This window comes from Aythya ferina (genome assembly GCF_964211825.1).
Source record: "Aythya ferina genome assembly, chromosome: 3".
NCBI lineage: Eukaryota > Metazoa > Chordata > Aves > Anseriformes > Anatidae > Aythya > Aythya ferina.
In genome coordinates this window covers 92851701-92868728 of record NC_140298.1, presented here as the reverse complement: position 1 = coordinate 92868728, position 17028 = coordinate 92851701, and the positions used below count along the sequence as shown (strand labels likewise).

Below are 17028 nucleotides of genomic sequence, written 5' to 3'. Positions count from 1 at the left end.
CATTTTATTTAAAGCAGTCCATAAATTTCTAGTGAAGCAAATTTATATTACTAGAAATATTAACATTAACTTAAATTACAAGTTACTCTAATTTCCTTAGAACCATGCCATAACTACTTGGAAGTCCTTCCCTTTCTCATCCAGGAATGAAACTAAGTTCAAGTAAATTTTAAAATTTTGTGTGTTTTAATATAAAATTTATTCTGTTTTTGTAACTATTTGCATCTGGAATAAGGAAACAAATGCTAGGTCACTTCTATACTTGCATTAGACCTCTTAAAAAGGTTTACAAAAGCTCTTAAAAAGTAAAGAAAAACGTCACTGTTTTTATCACAACTCATTCAGATTAAGAAGACAGAAATACAACTCCAGAGTCAAATCAATTCCAAAGCATGACCAGAAAGCAACTGTATTTTTGGTTTATATTTAGGCTAAGCACCCTTTAAATATTTTGCTGTTAACTTGAGTCGAAAAGTCTGTGTCTTTATTTCTTCAGTAGGATGTTCCTTCTGGTGGAATATCTACTCAAGTACTACTCTCTGTCACACTACTGTCTATCATCAGTCACCATCAGTCATGTCTATCATCCTTTTGCTGTCTCTAAAGTTGTCAATAGCAGATTAGCCTTTAAAATTGCTTACTCTTGCTGAAAAAAAAAGTCTCCAGAAGTCTCCCCCCAATTTGTAAAGATGATAACAATGTTAATTTTCCTCACCATATTTCAAGTAGCTGATAAAAGTAGATGTTCAACCAAACAAATCTTAACAACTGTAATGAATAAATGGCACAAAATCAATCTTCTCATTGGCCTTGTCAATAAGGTGATGATGCTGGGCTGAAACAATGTCTGAACTCATTTTTATTTCCTATCTCCTATCTTGGTGCACTGATACAGAAACATCATAATATTTGTAGATCAGACATCAGCTGTCTCATAGGCAAAATTAATACTTCCGCACAGCTGCATAAGATGTAAGTCTAGGAGAGGCAATTAAAACGCAATTCCAGTACCGTTCTCTCTACTCAAAACATTGCTGTCTTATGAAATTTAGAATGTGAACCTAATTTAAAAACTGAATTTGACAAATTCCAAACAGCCATTTTTTCATTAAAACCTGCTGGCATTGCTGCTCTCTCTAATAATATTACCCTTAGCACCCTTTGAGTAACAGTGGAGCTCAGTAATAAATCAGTACTCCTGAAAAGTTCTAGCTGAGCCATTGCTTCCAACTGGTGGTGGCATATATTACTAGATTTGGAAAGAAGGCTTAAGCAATAAGTCAAATTAATTTGTGTACTGTATTTGTGGATGGATTCTGAGTATGATCCATAATGCTTTTAATGGGCAACAACACTGTGTGGTTTCCAGTAAACAAACAAATGAAAAACAAATAAAAAACAACAACAAAAATAGAACCTGAAGTTCAGAAGGCTGTTTTTTCTTATCAGGTTTGAACCCTTTTCAACCTCTAGGGACATCTTCAGTATGGCAGTGCTTGTGGATTAGGGATATAAAACTGTGTCCCAGAGGATAATGACAAAGAGTCAAGTTCAGCTTTGTGAAATAAGCTTCTTCTGAGGAAAGTTCACTTTGACCAGTTCAAGCTTCTGCTCCAAACCGCACTCTAGTGAACATCTTAAACAGAGCACATAGTACAGGTAGTTGCACTGAACTAAGAGTAGGCACTTTGAAGAGTACTCTGACTCACCATGTTACAAACCCATGACAACCTATCTGATCCCAGAAGCTGCACACCAGTTATTCATTAAGCTCTCCATCCACATTCACACACAATGAACTGTTTTTAAGACAAGGGAAGGTCAAGTAGTAAGCATCACTTTTCTTTGCACTTGCTTTTTGATATCTGTACCTCTTCTTCAGGTGATCTTCAGAAGTTTCTCAAATAAATTAAGCTAGACCCAATAAAAGCTATATATCTGTTTCAAAAGCAAGTAAAGAAATCAAAGGCTTGAAGTGTGGCACATTGCCCAAAGGCTGCCCAAGTGGCCACCTGCCTGTCTAGCCTCCCTCTCTTCTGATTGTGACTCTGGTTGTTCAGAATTATTTTCTTTTGGTTGAGCTTTACATGAAAATTTTGAACATGAATACATTCATCACAGCAACAAACCTTCACTTTTCTTGAGAAACCTTCAGGCATTTTGTTTTATGGACTTTCCAAAGGTCATTAGGAAAATGCAAAATATTAAATAATTACAGAGGAATGATCCAAACTTTTAAATGCTTATCCAAAATGATCTGGACAGTTCATTGTTTCAAGGTCTAAAAGTCAATACAACCTCCAATTAATAGAACGGAGAAAATATCAAAAGACTTTTTTTTCAGGAAACGCATTAAAAAAATCTGCTGCAGCCATCATATTCTATTTCTTGAGTTCACTTTCAACTCAGCATTCAAATGACTGTATATGGATACTGACAATCAATGACACTGCATTCATATGCACAACTAATCAAACAAAAGGTGCTCACATACACTATGCAAAATTTCTAGAGGAATACTGTACTCAAAAATGAAAGACATAAACACATAAAGAAATTGTAATATGCTTGTGAGTTACCTACAAGCAGAAAATGAGACAAAGTAAATTGGATAAATTATTCATTGTAAATTAGTTTTTCATCTCTAGGATTGAGTGTGAAAGAACAACAATTACATATGACATTTGTGGCTGGTCAACAAATAGATTCAATTGGTTTAAGCATGCAGACAGATATGTGGTGCAATTGCAAATTGTGTGGGAAGAAAGCCTGTGTTGACTACTTTGTTCAAAATTCAAAATATTTCCCCTAAAATATTATTTACAAATTCATACTGAACTTTTCCTTCTACCTGCACACAATAAAGCTTTAATTATTATCTCAGTCCATAAGATAGCAGCATGTATTTGGATTATGCTCACAAGTGTCTCCAAATTGTGAAGACAGAGATTTTCATTGCAAACTGTTGGATGACAGGAAGTCTGAGAAAGCCTGCTGGGAATATAGATTTTGATAGGACACAGGAGGATCTCCAAAACTGAAGGATCTCCAAAAGACAAGATGCTTGCTATCATGTAGGTAAGCAAAGTAGAAATACAAATGCATTATTTAGTTTTTATTGGAATACTCTATTATAACCTAAATTAACTTTTAATTTTGAGTATATTTGGTGTTCCTGAGAGGAAAACCAATGTGGAACTGGCTGAATGGTTTCCTAACCTTAATCCAGCTGCCTCAACTGCTGCTTTCTGTATATTTGCCATCTAGAAAATGCCTAAGAAAGGTTTCCTGAAATTTGTTTAATACCCTAGGACATTTACCGGTACTGTAGATTAAAATAAAAGGTTTTCTTCATTCATAATCTTAAACTTAAATTACAAGGATGCTGGTTTGAAACTTGTCATGTGTAGATTAGGAAAAGACAGTTCTGCACAGCACAGGAAGATCTTATACATTTTGCAACCAACAGATAATATATTATCTGTAAATGAAATATATATATATATATATATTTAATTCCATTTATTTTAAGGAGGGCTTTATACTCATTTAAAGATGGAAACCATGTTGAGGCAAAAATAACAGAAAATTACTTAATTTGTCTCCTTTTTTGCAGCTGTTTTTCAGCTGTGATTTTTGTCATTGACAGAATGTGTGCCCCTGATTTGAAGTAGTTGTGATCTAACCCATATTCTACAAATATAAACAGGTAAAGCTTTACCAACAGTGATTAATTTCTATTTCAATTTCTTTTGTTCCAGGAAGACCGCTGATTGGATAAAATTGCATTCTCTCAATAGTGACAGAATTACAGAGTGGACAGGATGTTCATCTTACCTTTGGATTTGCTACTTCAGGAAAAAGTCAGACACTATATTTGATGGTACCTTCTCCTCTACTTGAATATCTGTTGTTATGGTGATAGTTGCAGGAGGGGAACATTAATAAGGATGGCTTGAAAGCTTTGATGTTTACAGCATAATTACTATTAACACCTCATAAGGAAAGGTGACAGTTAATATCGCTCCTTGCTAAATATGCATTATTATATCAGTTTATATGAAAATTAAGTGAGTTTCTATTTGTTATGTATCTGTAACACAATTATGAGTACAAATAAATATACATTATATATATTTATGCAATAAGAAGGATTCAGAAGAACAAAATAAATATCTTTGTTTCTCACTGAGGATATAATTTGTTATTCCTAAGAACTTGCCTACAGTAAACAGTGATTTTCAACTATAATACTGTCTTTAGACTACATTATAGTCTGTGTTGCTTTTACATGATATAGTGAAAGCTAACCAGCATGACCTTCTCATATCCAAAACTAAGCTGTGAAAAACTCTGTAAATGCCAATCACCCAAGAGACCACATTATATCACCTAGGCTGTAATTCACCAGCAGGAGGTACGCAGTAGAGGCAGAGGAATTATTGGACTAGAGTCTCCAACTTCAGAGGTACATGAACTTCACCACTTTGATTTACATCTGTTATTAATGCATACAGTTACTTACATATTCTTCATATGCCTCATGTGCAGGTGGCGGGGGTGGTCTGTAGCCTGGGACTGCTGGGGCACCCCTTGCTCGAGGGGTAGGAACGCCCCTCGCTACTGGTGGGACGGGAAGTGCTCCACGTGTCACTGGTGCTCCTCTGGGGGCTTGGGCACCTCGTCCAGGTGGGGGCGGAGGAATCGCACCCCCACGGCCCCTGTGGGCAGCAAAAAAAGATGATCATTTTGAGGTGTACATCAAGGGAGGATATGCAAGTGCTACCTCACTTTAAAGGCTCTTATACTTTTACTACTATTTAAAGTATCGTATAACTTGGAGGTTTTGGCAGCTACAATATCAAGCCCTTTTAGGCAGTATCTCAAGCAGAACTCCTGTTATGGAAAGGCATTATTTCTAAGCTATCCAGTACTTTTTACACCTGATCCTCATATTACTTGTACTAATGAAATCCTGGATCATTGTAATTCAGTTTTGTGGAGTCACTCTGAAGTAGTTCCAAAACAAGAAGAAAGTAAGGACTTTTTTCTGTTGCTTTCAAAGTACAAGAGCAGTCATCACTGTCATTCACATGTTTATTGGTGGGTGGGAGAATCTGTCTGAACATAAGATGGTGCTCAATGGCAGAAACTAGCAGAGTAAAGCAGAACAACAGTATAAAAGGAGAGTAAGGACATTTTCTCCTGTCTAATTTAGATCAGCACAAGCAAAGGACATCATGGGATTCATCTTTCCCAACTGTACAGAGACAGCACTGCATACAAACAAGCACAGAAGGGTTTAGCATCCTCCCATTTATTTATATTGTACCCACCGCACCATAGTAATTGGTATGTCAGAAGAAACAGCAGCAGCTGTTCTTGCTTAAAAGGAGGCTCTTGTAACTATACTGTATGCCAAACTAGAAGGACAATATGTCAGGGAAGCAATCTATGAGTTTCCTTTTAGAGTAGTACGCTTTTGAGTGTGCTACTGTTTCTGAAGACTGTGCAAGTGGCCAGTACAACCATATGTGATGCTGGCAACACTTAACAGCCAGGTCCAGAGATGTGAATGCAACTCGGGTTTCCCTCAGCTGTATAAGCCCTGATCAGCTCTCTTCTGAGACAATCAAGCCAAAGGTGTTAGCTTTTGATCATCTTTATTTTACTACAACTTTCAGGAGGTAACTTTACGCAAGTATATTTAACTTAAAACGTTTCAGTTCCATTTTATTTTAATATTCTCTTGGGATTTCTACTGCCCACATATGGGGGACCCGTGCTGGAGCAGTTTGCTCCTGGGGCATGGACCCTGTGGTATGGAGCCACGTGGGAGCAGTTTTTGAAGAACTGCTGCCTGTGGGCAGCCCCCGCAGGCTCAGTTGGGGAAGGAGGCATCCTGTGGGAGGGACCCCACATGGAGCAGGGGCAGAGAGTAACTGAAGGAGTGGTGGAGACAAAGTGTTAGGGATTGACCGCAGCCCCCATTCCCCATTCCCCTGTGCTGCTTGGGGGGAGGAGATAGGAGTGGGTGGTTGGGGCAGAGCTGTTTTTAGTTTCTCACTGCAGTAGTCTGTTAGTAATAGGTAAGAAATTACATTAATCTCCTTATGCTGTTTGTTTTGCACATGTTGATAATTGTTGAGTGTTATCCCTGTCCTAATCTGAACCCTTGAGCCCTTCTCATTTCATTCCCCCTGCTCCTTCTCCCCCCTGCTCCTTTTTTTTTTTTTTTTTTTTTTTTTTTTTGTCTTTGAGGGGGCATGAGAAAGTGATTGTGGTGGAGTTCAGCTGCCCAGCAGAGTAAAACCACGACACCACAATACTACTTTCTGTCCTACTGATTGGATCAGTAGGGTGTTCTGCAAGAAATGGAGCCCAGCACACCACTGATTATGCTTTGAATCTAATTTAAAAGTTGGCAGTCTGGTGCAGTGATGTTCTGAACATCACTATTAGTAAGCCCTTCATAGATCTTAGGTGTAACAAAGAGTGGTTTCTGAGTCCCAAAAGTCTTCCACTACAAGATGGTCATGAATGCCAATTGTAACAAATCCTATACATGGCATCATACATGGATAAAAAAGTTCATTCAAAAACTGAGGGAAAACACTTTCAGGGAAGAAAGAAAGACCATAGGTAAGATCAGCCAGTTCAATTACTGAAGAATGACTCATCTGTGTGCTTAAAATCAGGAGGTCTATTTCCTCCAAAATAAAAGTGGATTTCTTAGGACCCATCTTGAAATGATCTCTGTGGAGGCCTCCAAGTAGCTAGATAACTTAACTTAGGTGGCAAATTTTAAGGATTCATGGTCAAAAATGGGTCTGGAGGAGTGCATTATACAGGTCTTCTGAACAAGCAGAGCTCTCTGTCAACAATATATTTAAAAAGTAGTTGGAAGAATTCTGGAAACATTCATATATCAATGCTTTTAGATGATATCAATGAAATTCATATAGAACTGATAATACAAATGAAAAATAAAATTCAATGCAATATATATATATATATATATAACATTATACATATAATATGCACAAAAATAGGTCATGATTTGGTAATAAATGAAGTGTTATCCAGACTGTGTGGCCTTCTCTGACTATGGAACAGAACGCTTATAAAACCAATGGTTTTATGATACTGACCATACTGATTCTGTGTCAGCATTACAATAGTTTTTCTTAGACATATCCTTCTAGTGGCTTCATAACCTGTTGTGATTTGCAGCCTGTTGCTGGTATACCCTGACTATAGGCTCTACAGCCTATATTTTAGAGCCTGGAGCAATATAGACTGCACAAGTTCTTAGAAGAAAAACCTTTTGGTTTACTGACCATAATGTGTATTTTTTTTCTTTTTTTTTTTTTTTTTTTTTTAAGAAAAGCCAACCAACCAACCAAAACAAAATAAAACAAAAAACCTCTATGCTTGTTTTGTCATTGTTTAAATTTTCTAACACAACTAGCATAATAGTTCAGGTTACCACACCTTGAAGGAGCTGCAGGTGGCACACGGATCCCTCTTCCTCGAATGCCCCGTCCACGTGCTGAATCCTCAGAACCATTCAAATATGATAGCTCTCTCAGCTGCTCCTGACGAATTTCATCATTATAATCCTGAAATGTAAAAGATAAAACTTGCTGAAACTTTGTATTTTGGCTGAACTGCCAAATAACCCAAAACAGAAATTACATAGATGCTATTTGGGTCAATTTCCCGACATTATCACCTGTAGGATAAAATATGATCTTTCTATATGCACAAATGATATGAAATTGAAGTATTTGTTGGCTGGAAAGCTACCTATAATATGTGGACAGACAAACTTACATGTATACTTAAGATGGCCATAAACAAGATATACACACAAAATAAAACATGTAAGGTACACAAGGCATAAAGACAAAGTAGACGCTAAGGATATATCTGTAAACAAGATGCAAATGCACTTTCACATAAAAAGGTACCAATCTCAAACAGCTCAAAATCATATTTATCAAATTATAAATACCTGATATATTTTTAGGCAGACAGCATTGGTAACTTTCACATACTCCAAACACAGATTCCATCTGCTGATGCACCTTAGCATGAAAAATTACACTGGATGCATTTGTTTGGATGGTTTAATCATAACATACCAATAATTATAGTGTTATGAAGTTAAATTCTACATCCATTTCTTTTACTGAATTTTATCATCGTTGAATAATGTCCTTAGTTATTCTGTATATCTACTAAACCACTTCTGAAAGGAGCTCTCTTTAGGACTCATGAGTAAAAATGCTATGTTTACTGTATAAAATTGTTCAATTATATAAAATAGGCCCATTCTCAGACTGCAGGGTATCAACTCTGCAAGCTTCTGTTGTCTCAGTAAACAGAACATTGGATGAATATCCTTTTCTTACTGACACAAAATATATAATATTGGGTAATTTTAACTTATTTTACAACCTTTGTCTTAGTCAGAATTCCTTTTTTTTTGTTTCCTTCATTTTATTTTCAGCTCCTTGTGTGCTGATCATAGTAATAAGAGCCCTCTGCATTAATCATCCCTCTGGCAGTAAGTTCTGCAATAGTTAACTAGTATTTCAAAACAGAAAATATTATTGAATTTCAACCCTTCACTTTTTCATCCTTCAACTTGCAACTGTCATTGACAGGCATGCCAGGATCTGAAAATGCTACAGTACCTGCTACAGTCACCTCAGATGGGTGACTATCCAGGCTGCTTTACAAATGACACTTTTTAGCCAAGTTAGAGACCAGACAAACAGTGAGATGGAACCTAGACTTTACTTATTTCTAATCCTTACCAACTTTCTGGAGTCAGACATATAATAAATGCTTTGTCAGCAAAGTAGGTGTAAGAAATTTGTAGATAATTCTAACAGTAGATGGCTGACACACTGAAAAATAGAGGTGCAATTTACAAGGAGTTTGAGAAGCTTGAAGGGCCAACAGAAACCTTTTGCAGGCCAACAAGAAGTGGTGCAGAGTTCTGCACATATGCTGCAATAATCAAGCCCACACATTTTTAGAGGCTGGGAAATTACAGGTTGAGTCAAAGCACTGCTGAAGATGATCTAGTGGATGCCTGTTTGAATATTGAATATAGGGCATTCTCCTTTGGAAATAAGGTATATTTCATACAGTGCTACATTAGAGGAGTACAGCCAGCAGCTCAATAGAAGGTATCCAATTTACACAGTGTTGCTTATGTCTGACCTAGAGTATTTTATCCAAGTTTGGCCTGCCAATTTAAGATGAATGTGGTGAAACTGAAAAAGGTCCAACAGAGGACTACCGAGGTAGTCAGTGGCCTAGAGTATATGAGGAGAAGCTCAGGAATGTGGACTTCTTTAGTCTGTTGAAGAGGAGACTGAACAGTGATCAGAGGAGTTTGCAAGTACTTGAAGGAGAGCTACAAAGTGGTGCAGACAAAGAGGAGATTTGGGCTTCTCATGAGGAAGAAGTCTTTCACTAGATGGATAGTGCAAACCTGGAACAGGCTATACAGATTCAAGACTCAGCCAAACAAAGCCATAGTTGTCCTGATTTACTGTTTACTGTTGTCAGTAGGAGTGAAGAAAATCTTCAATGGACCCTTTCAATAGACATTTTTGTGACTGTGCAGCTCTCATCCATCTTCCTCAGTGCCCAGGATATTGTATATAGATTTGCCTCTTCAGCAGGTGCTATTGTAGGAAGGGAGAACATCTGGTAAACCTGAATTATGAAACCAACTAAAACTTGAAGACAAAGCCCAACTCTTGTGTTGAATAGTTGAGAAGTTGGTGACCTGAGGCAGGTATGAGTGAAGAGGGGTTGGAGAAACAGGAGAAGTTCTCAGACAGTTCTGCAACTGTTTTTTATTTAATCTTAGGAATCAATCCCAAAGAGACCCCACAAAGGAACTAAGCCTCTTTCTTCCTACAATACTGAATCAGAGGTACGGGCAATCTATTGAATGATATGATGCTGACCTTGTGCTCTAAGAGAGTGTAGGCCTAGTCATAATTTTACTTCTAAATTTCTAGGAAGTGAAGCTGGAATAAATCCTAACAATTCAGTTCAGAAGAGAACCACATTCATACAGCATAATATGTGGCATTTGTAGCAGAATCATAATTAAGGGTAAATCCCCAATTTTCTAATAAACAAGATGATAGCTTTCTGATCACAACATTCTTCAAATCTTTTTGCACATTTTTCTGTTGTTTTAACATTAATGGTAATAAGATATATACATTGTTCTAGAGAAACGTGTTCTGTAAAACACAGAGGGAAAAACACAGATAGGATCAATCAGGTCACATTTACAGCAAAATCAAAACATGTACCATTTACTATGCCTTGCTTAATATCATCCGTTATTCACACTGGCTCTTCAAGGATTAGAACTTCAAACTAGCTGATTGAGTTTGCCCTTCAGGTTCCACAGCAGTGCTAGGAATGAGCTTCATTAATAATGAAAATAAATTTTGTAAGAGTAAGATGTGGGGGGGAAAAGAAAGGAAGAAGAATGGAAGAAGAAAGGAAAGAAGGACCTGCAAAGAACATAAACTTAAACTTTCTGTGTTGCTGCTTTTAGAATGTTGTATAAATGAACTTCTACCAGAAACTACCTCAAAGCTACTATTCCTTGGTCAGATGTGCATATCATTTATAATCTTAGCATTTACTAAAAGACCCCCCCCCAAAAAAAACAAAAAAACACAACAACAAAATACAGCAAGACCTGCAAATCTGCACCATTCTATTATACAGTGCCTTTTATTTTCCTACAGGTTATTTACTGTATTCCCTGTTAAGAAATATGCACTATGCATTTTAAAAGAGCAAGAAAAAGACAATAAGGTGTATGGAGAACTGTAATTAAAATGCTGGGAATCCTGAAAAAAAAATCTATTAAATTACTATATATAGATCATTTATCTTACATGCCCTTTAAAAAAGCATAGTAAAAATCATAACCTTGAAACCTGAAATCTGAAATTTTGAAAAGAAATGCTCTTTTCAACTCTTCATTAAACAGAAACATAACACTGAATTAATCTTTTATAACTGCTACATGAGTCTAGCTAGAGACAGAGTATCCTGCTGAATATTTAATTGTAGCTGAGTTCAGAGCTTAGCACTTGAGCAAAATTATGCTGCAGATGTTTCATATATATCTAGTCCCGAGAGAATACAAGATGTTGCAAGACATACCTATACTGAACAAAGAAAAATGAAGTAGCTATACACTGTAGTAATACGTTGTTTTAGAAAGAAATCCCTACTCCTTCTATTAAAATAAGCTCATGAGAAATGTGCTGTACTTACTAGTTTTTCTCTAATTTAGGAATCTTATAGCTCATTATCTACATTATCATATATATATTGTTCCTGTTTATATCCTTAAAGACATTATTAGCTAGCTATAAACAGCTTTTGGATTCAGTGATACTAAGGGTGCCATCTGCTTACATCACGGTGGTCAGTGTTTGCAAACAACCACTGTAGGTGAGCTAACCACCCACACCCACAACATTTCACCTAAACATGTATCTTGACTTTAAAAAATACTGAGGATTTACAGTCTTAGCAAAGTCACTAGCACCCAGGACCAGCTGTCCTGGTTTCAGTTATTATAAGAGTTAATTTTTCTCTTAGTAGCTGGTATGTGTTGGGGATTTAGGCTGAGAATAATGTTCATAACACACTGATGTTTTAATTGTTGCAGAGCAGTGCTTACACTAAGCCAAGGACTTTTCAGCTTCTCACACTGTTTTGCAAGTGGGCAGGCTGGGGGTACAGTAGGAGCTGGGAGGGGGACAGAACCAGGACACCAGCAAATCACAATGTTCATCTAAGTGCCCCAAAGCAAATTAAGCATTAAGGTAAAACCCTTAGTTTTCTAAATTACATGAACACATTTATCCCAAACTACCACAACAATGCTTATTTATGAGGGTGTGGAACGGTTAATTAGGTCAGTTGCCTTGACTGTGCTAGGAACAAAGGAAAGCTGTCAGTATCAAAATCAAACCAGTGACAGCTCACCCAGGGGCAGTTCTGGCATGGAAGTATGGCAAAAATGTGAATGCACATAAGCTAGGAAATGTTAGAAACCTTTTTTTTTATTTTTTTTTTCTTGTAAAAAGCAGCAAAATATGGCGCAAGCTGCAAAACCTGATCTGAATTTAAAAGATCACACAGTGACAAGGGAGGAGAGTTAATAAAGAAATCAAAGGGTAAGACGTAGACAGAGGCAACAGATTTCAGGAATATCTATCTATCATTAGCATAACAAAGGCTCATAGAAGTCAAGGATAAATCAGTCCCTTAAGGACTGTGATCTCCTGTCCTGATGTGTTTTGCAAGTTTAAGTTCTTTCCATGTATATGAATGATTTGCACTCTTAATAAATATCATTACTCTTATCTGTGACAGCTGAATTTCATTCTAACTCCATAGTTAAGGGGAAAGTAATTTATGTTAAAGGCAAACTACCTTAAAAATGCAGATTTATGCAACTCAAACCAAAAATGATAATCATAATTCTTCATATTGACAATGTTGAAGTATGAATAAGACACACTTGGTCCCTTATATGGATGACAGTTTATAGCATACTCACACTTACTCACACTCCTTATCCAAGCTAGCTATATGTATCATGTGAAGGACAGACTACTCTCCACATGGTGTTGGTAAAACTAAGGTACCATATTCTACAGACAAACAACTACCTGTTAGCATTTTGTATTTAAGTCATCAAACTTTCCATGATTTTAATTCAGTGTAAAAGAAGTTGTAAAATATAAATGCTTATCTTCCAGTTATTTTCTGTATATTTCTTAAAGTGCTTGCTAAGGATCCCAAGGCAACAATACCTGAAATTTATAGCTGGCCTATATAGAGAGGTTTCAGATAACATGTATGACAGATCCTATAGTCAAAAGAATCATATATTACCTTAAGGACCACCACCTCTTTACAGTAAACCTGAATAGACAAGAACAGAAATGTGGTCCCATGGTCCTGAAAATCTCAGTCTGTACTGCCTGAACACTCTCTCTCAGGCTTGTAATTTTCTCTGAAACTGTTGCCAACAGAGAGCTTCACATTCACAGACATAGGTATTCTCCATTCTGCATTCCTCTCTTCCTGCACTCAGCCTAGCAGGTAGCAGAAAGGCAACAGGAGATGGATTTGAACTCCCCTGGCACTTCTGCCTCCTGCCCAGTTCCCAGAATCAGTAAAAGAGCTTTAGGGCTCCATAAATTTGCACAGATTTATTGAAGCTAGACTATCCCCCCTAAATCCTGAGGTTTCTGTCTTGGGGCTATATTTACGTAGCTTAAGCACCAATTAGCTTGAAATTTCTACTGAGTAGCTGCTTCAGAAAACCCATAGACAGCCAGTAGGGCACAGAAGATCCAGTGAATTACATGGAGTTAGGAGATGTGAACACAGCCCTTTTATTTTTTCTTTTAGATACATATGAACTAATTTTGGGCACTAAAAGAGACATTGTTCTCGTGCTTTCTTGTATATATGGGAAAGCATTAAGTCTGTGAGCATACCTGGTAGTGAGGAGCTTCCTGAAGTTGCTGCTACTTTGTGCTTATGTGGCCTTATGACAGGGAGTTGCTAGGATTCAACTTCAAAGCATGGTGAAAGTTGCTCACCTGGACTCATGGGGTCAGGATCTCCAGTTTATTGTACTGAAGAGGCCAAGAACCCAGGAATTCCCACTTCCTAGCTGAGTGCTTTAATATCAGACTGTTCCAAAAAAAAAAGATAATTATTACTGGCTGCTTAGTATCAGAAGAGCTTGGTGAACTAAATCCTTAGCTGACAGAAGTATTTTAGCATTTCCTTATATTCTAATATCCAGTTCCAATATTCTATAGCATTCAAAGTGTAAACATATCAGACTTTTTCCTGCACACATCTAAAGCCTCTCTCTATCAATGTCCACTTAAACTTAGGCAATTATGCCACGTAGATTGTATAGCCCTCTCAATCACCGAAAATTAAGGTGAGGCAGTATCTCAGCTAGGCATGTAGATCAGGTGGATGGAACTGCATCCTAAAATTTCATTCTTTGTCTCTCTAATGAAAATTCAAAGTTCACTGTAAAGTACAAGATTAATCTATAGCAGAGACCATGCCCAACCAAACAATTCCTGCAAGGTTCAGCAGAACTGTGGAAGCTGGCTCTAGTCCACCCTATGTGGGTTCTGATGGGTATGGCATATGTTCTCAACAGTATATGGAGAAGCTCAAAACTGACAGCTGTTTTGATGTTCCTAGATAAGATCTGTGTTCTCTGAACCCATATTTAATGTATATGCATGGTTTCCTGGTTACCTACAGTCGTGACCATCTGTTGAGATGGCTTTTTGCCCATTTGTAGATTGGTCTGATTATTTCACTAGAGCATAGGTGCCAGGTAATGATAGGTTTAGATGGACAGCCTGCAGTGCGCCACAAGTGATAATGCTTCTGCCAGAAGTTCTCTTCCGTGGCTCCAATATTGCATTAACACCACATGCCTCTTTGCATTTGACCATACATATTGGAACTTACATAAGACCATTCTGTGTGCATGCAGTTCTTTGGCAGACAGTAACCCCCCCCCCCGACAAATGCATAAAAATATAAATATAATCCATCTGACTCGAAGGAAGAAATGTGATTTTCTCTAAGCAATTGGCAACTTAGCCAGATCCACAGCTATAAACATTATGTCCTTTCACTTGCCACATTAAAAAAAAAATAATAAAAAAGAGGTTGGTTTACCTGCTTCTAGTCTGTCTGAAAAATAAACCTTAATTGTGTGGGTCACTCTTTGAGACTGGAACACATAAAACAGACTATACATTTCTCTCAGTAACATTTTGAATGTGTTGCAGCCAATATGAGTTTCAGCTTATAAATGCCTATGGGCAGAATGCAAGCAGACATAAGCTAGAGCCACGTACACTTGCCTTTGAGGTTAGTTGACAGCTGGGGGATTTGTCAGCTTGCCACAGAGAGCACTAACCCAAGCGTGGATGTCATTTTTCTCTTTGAGCATGCACAATTAAATCTGCCTGGCATCATCAGCATGGGGCACTGCTCTCTACAAGCAGTGTGGGAGGGAGGGGGGACATCTTGCTCCTCAGTATCTGAAGAGAAGCTGCCAATACCCACAGTGTAAATTGTGCATAGGCAACTGTTATGAAACTTCAATCCAGATATTTTAATTCTTGCTAGAAGAGAGCAAAATAAACTTCATCTAGTTTTGTATTCATTCTTTTTCTTTCTCTCTTTCTCTCTCTCTTTTTCTTTTCCTTTCTCTTTCTCTCTTTCTTTCTCTCTTTCTCTCTTTTTATAGAAAAGAAGGCTTGTAACCAAAGACTGTTCCATTTTACATGGAAATGTTGTTAGCCACACAAAGTAACCACACTGAAGCTCAGTGCATGATGTTTTAAAAACCCTTAGAAACCTGTATTAAATTCCAGATATTTGCCCCAATTTATTCTACCCCTCTTGCTCCCAGCCCTCAGAACAATGGATGCCGTGGTCTGTGATTCATTCAAATTACAGCCATAATGCCACAGAAGTCAGTTAGCTGACAGCTCTCTATCCCTGAATTTAATTTTGAGTGAATCCTGGCTGCCAGAGACTTGTGCTTATTTACAGTTGTCACTTGAAGGAGATATGTATAAGGGAATTTGTAATATATAAACAGGACACATAGCAAGCTGTGGGGAGAGTGGTATAGCCACACATTACTGAAGAAATCTTTACAGATTTTACACTGGATATTTATACCGGCTTCTAGGAAGGAAGGATGTGATATGATTGATTTTCCTCTGGGAAAACCTGTGTCCTTCAAAGAAAGCAGGGACAGGAGTATGACTGTCACCGCTCTTCTCCAGCTGTTTGTTGGGAAGGTGTACTTTGATTACTAACAAGATTACTAATTGCTCCTAGGGCAGGATCAATGGTCTACTATAGCCATGTTGCTTGTAAATGAAATTAACAAGCTGTGTATAGTAACTACACAACTTCTGTTTTAACAATGCCATGTGGGAACCACATTGCCTCCTGCTAACCCAATGGTGTAAGTTTGTAGCCCCCTTGTCAAGGATAATGACAAAGCCTCTTTGTTGGTGAGAATGGCAAAATTCAGATGTGTTTACTCCCGTTTTGTGTGACTGACTCATATAGCCCTGCTACAGCTGTGCTTTCTTGGTCCCATGTTGCACAGCAAAGAACAATGAAAGATGGGAAGTCTTATAATACCTTACAAATGTTTGTTGAGTGTCATTTCTTTTATGGTTGCTGAATCATTTTACAATTTTTAAAAATCCTATTAGGTGATAATCTGTACAAATTGATTGTAAATGAGACAAGAATTAGTTTTTAAAGCAAAAGGAGCATTTTTTTGATTTACTGCAATATATAATTAAGAAAACATGAGCTCTCATTGAAGTAAGGACTGTCTTGGCAAACACCAGCTCTAGTACAAACACAGTAGAAACATTCTTAATAACGCTATATACTGAACTCTAGAAAGAAGCTTGGTCTGATTCAAAGATAGGAGACAGAAAAATATCTTAAATTCAGTCAGCACAGAGCAATTACTAAATACTCTGAAAGTCAGAAAGGTGAACTTACTGCAGCAACATGGTAACTAAAACAGTTGGGTGGACAGTGACATGACCTCAGAATTCATTTCTTCTTTTTTTCCAAAATAAGGATTTGAGAAAAAGGATGAAGACTTTCTTTCCATTGTCAGTCCTAGGAGCATGCACAGAAAGCTTCTAAAAAGCTCAGACCACCACCAGGGCTTAGTTTTTGAAAGACAGCTGTACCTCAAGTGTTCTCCTCAGTAAGAGGTCAAGGCAGAAACCACAGTAACTGTATTTCTCACTCAATCCTTCTACAAAGAAATCTGACTAACCCAAACTAAAGAGCATAGCACATCATCCCTAGAGCCAAGGCTTTTTTATATACTAAGGGAAAAGATAACAT

General features: G+C 37.4%; 1 protein-coding gene across 10 annotated transcripts in view; it reads right to left on the bottom strand.

Moving 5' to 3' along the window:
* Positions 1–17028, bottom strand: part of KHDRBS2 (KH RNA binding domain containing, signal transduction associated 2) — a 389665-nt gene that overhangs the window by 145593 nt on the left and 227044 nt on the right. For all 10 annotated transcript variants that reach the window (XR_014692078.1, XR_014692079.1, XR_014692080.1 and 7 more), the window contains exons 5-6: positions 7495–7622; positions 4526–4721 (exon numbers count right to left, since the gene is read on the bottom strand). Coding sequence is in view for 4 of the 10 variants with exons in the window: in XM_084516226.1 (XP_084372352.1) it covers positions 4526–4721; positions 7495–7622 (324 nt within the window). In the remaining 6 variants the exon portion in view is untranslated. The remainder of the gene's footprint in view (positions 1–4525; positions 4722–7494; positions 7623–17028) is intronic.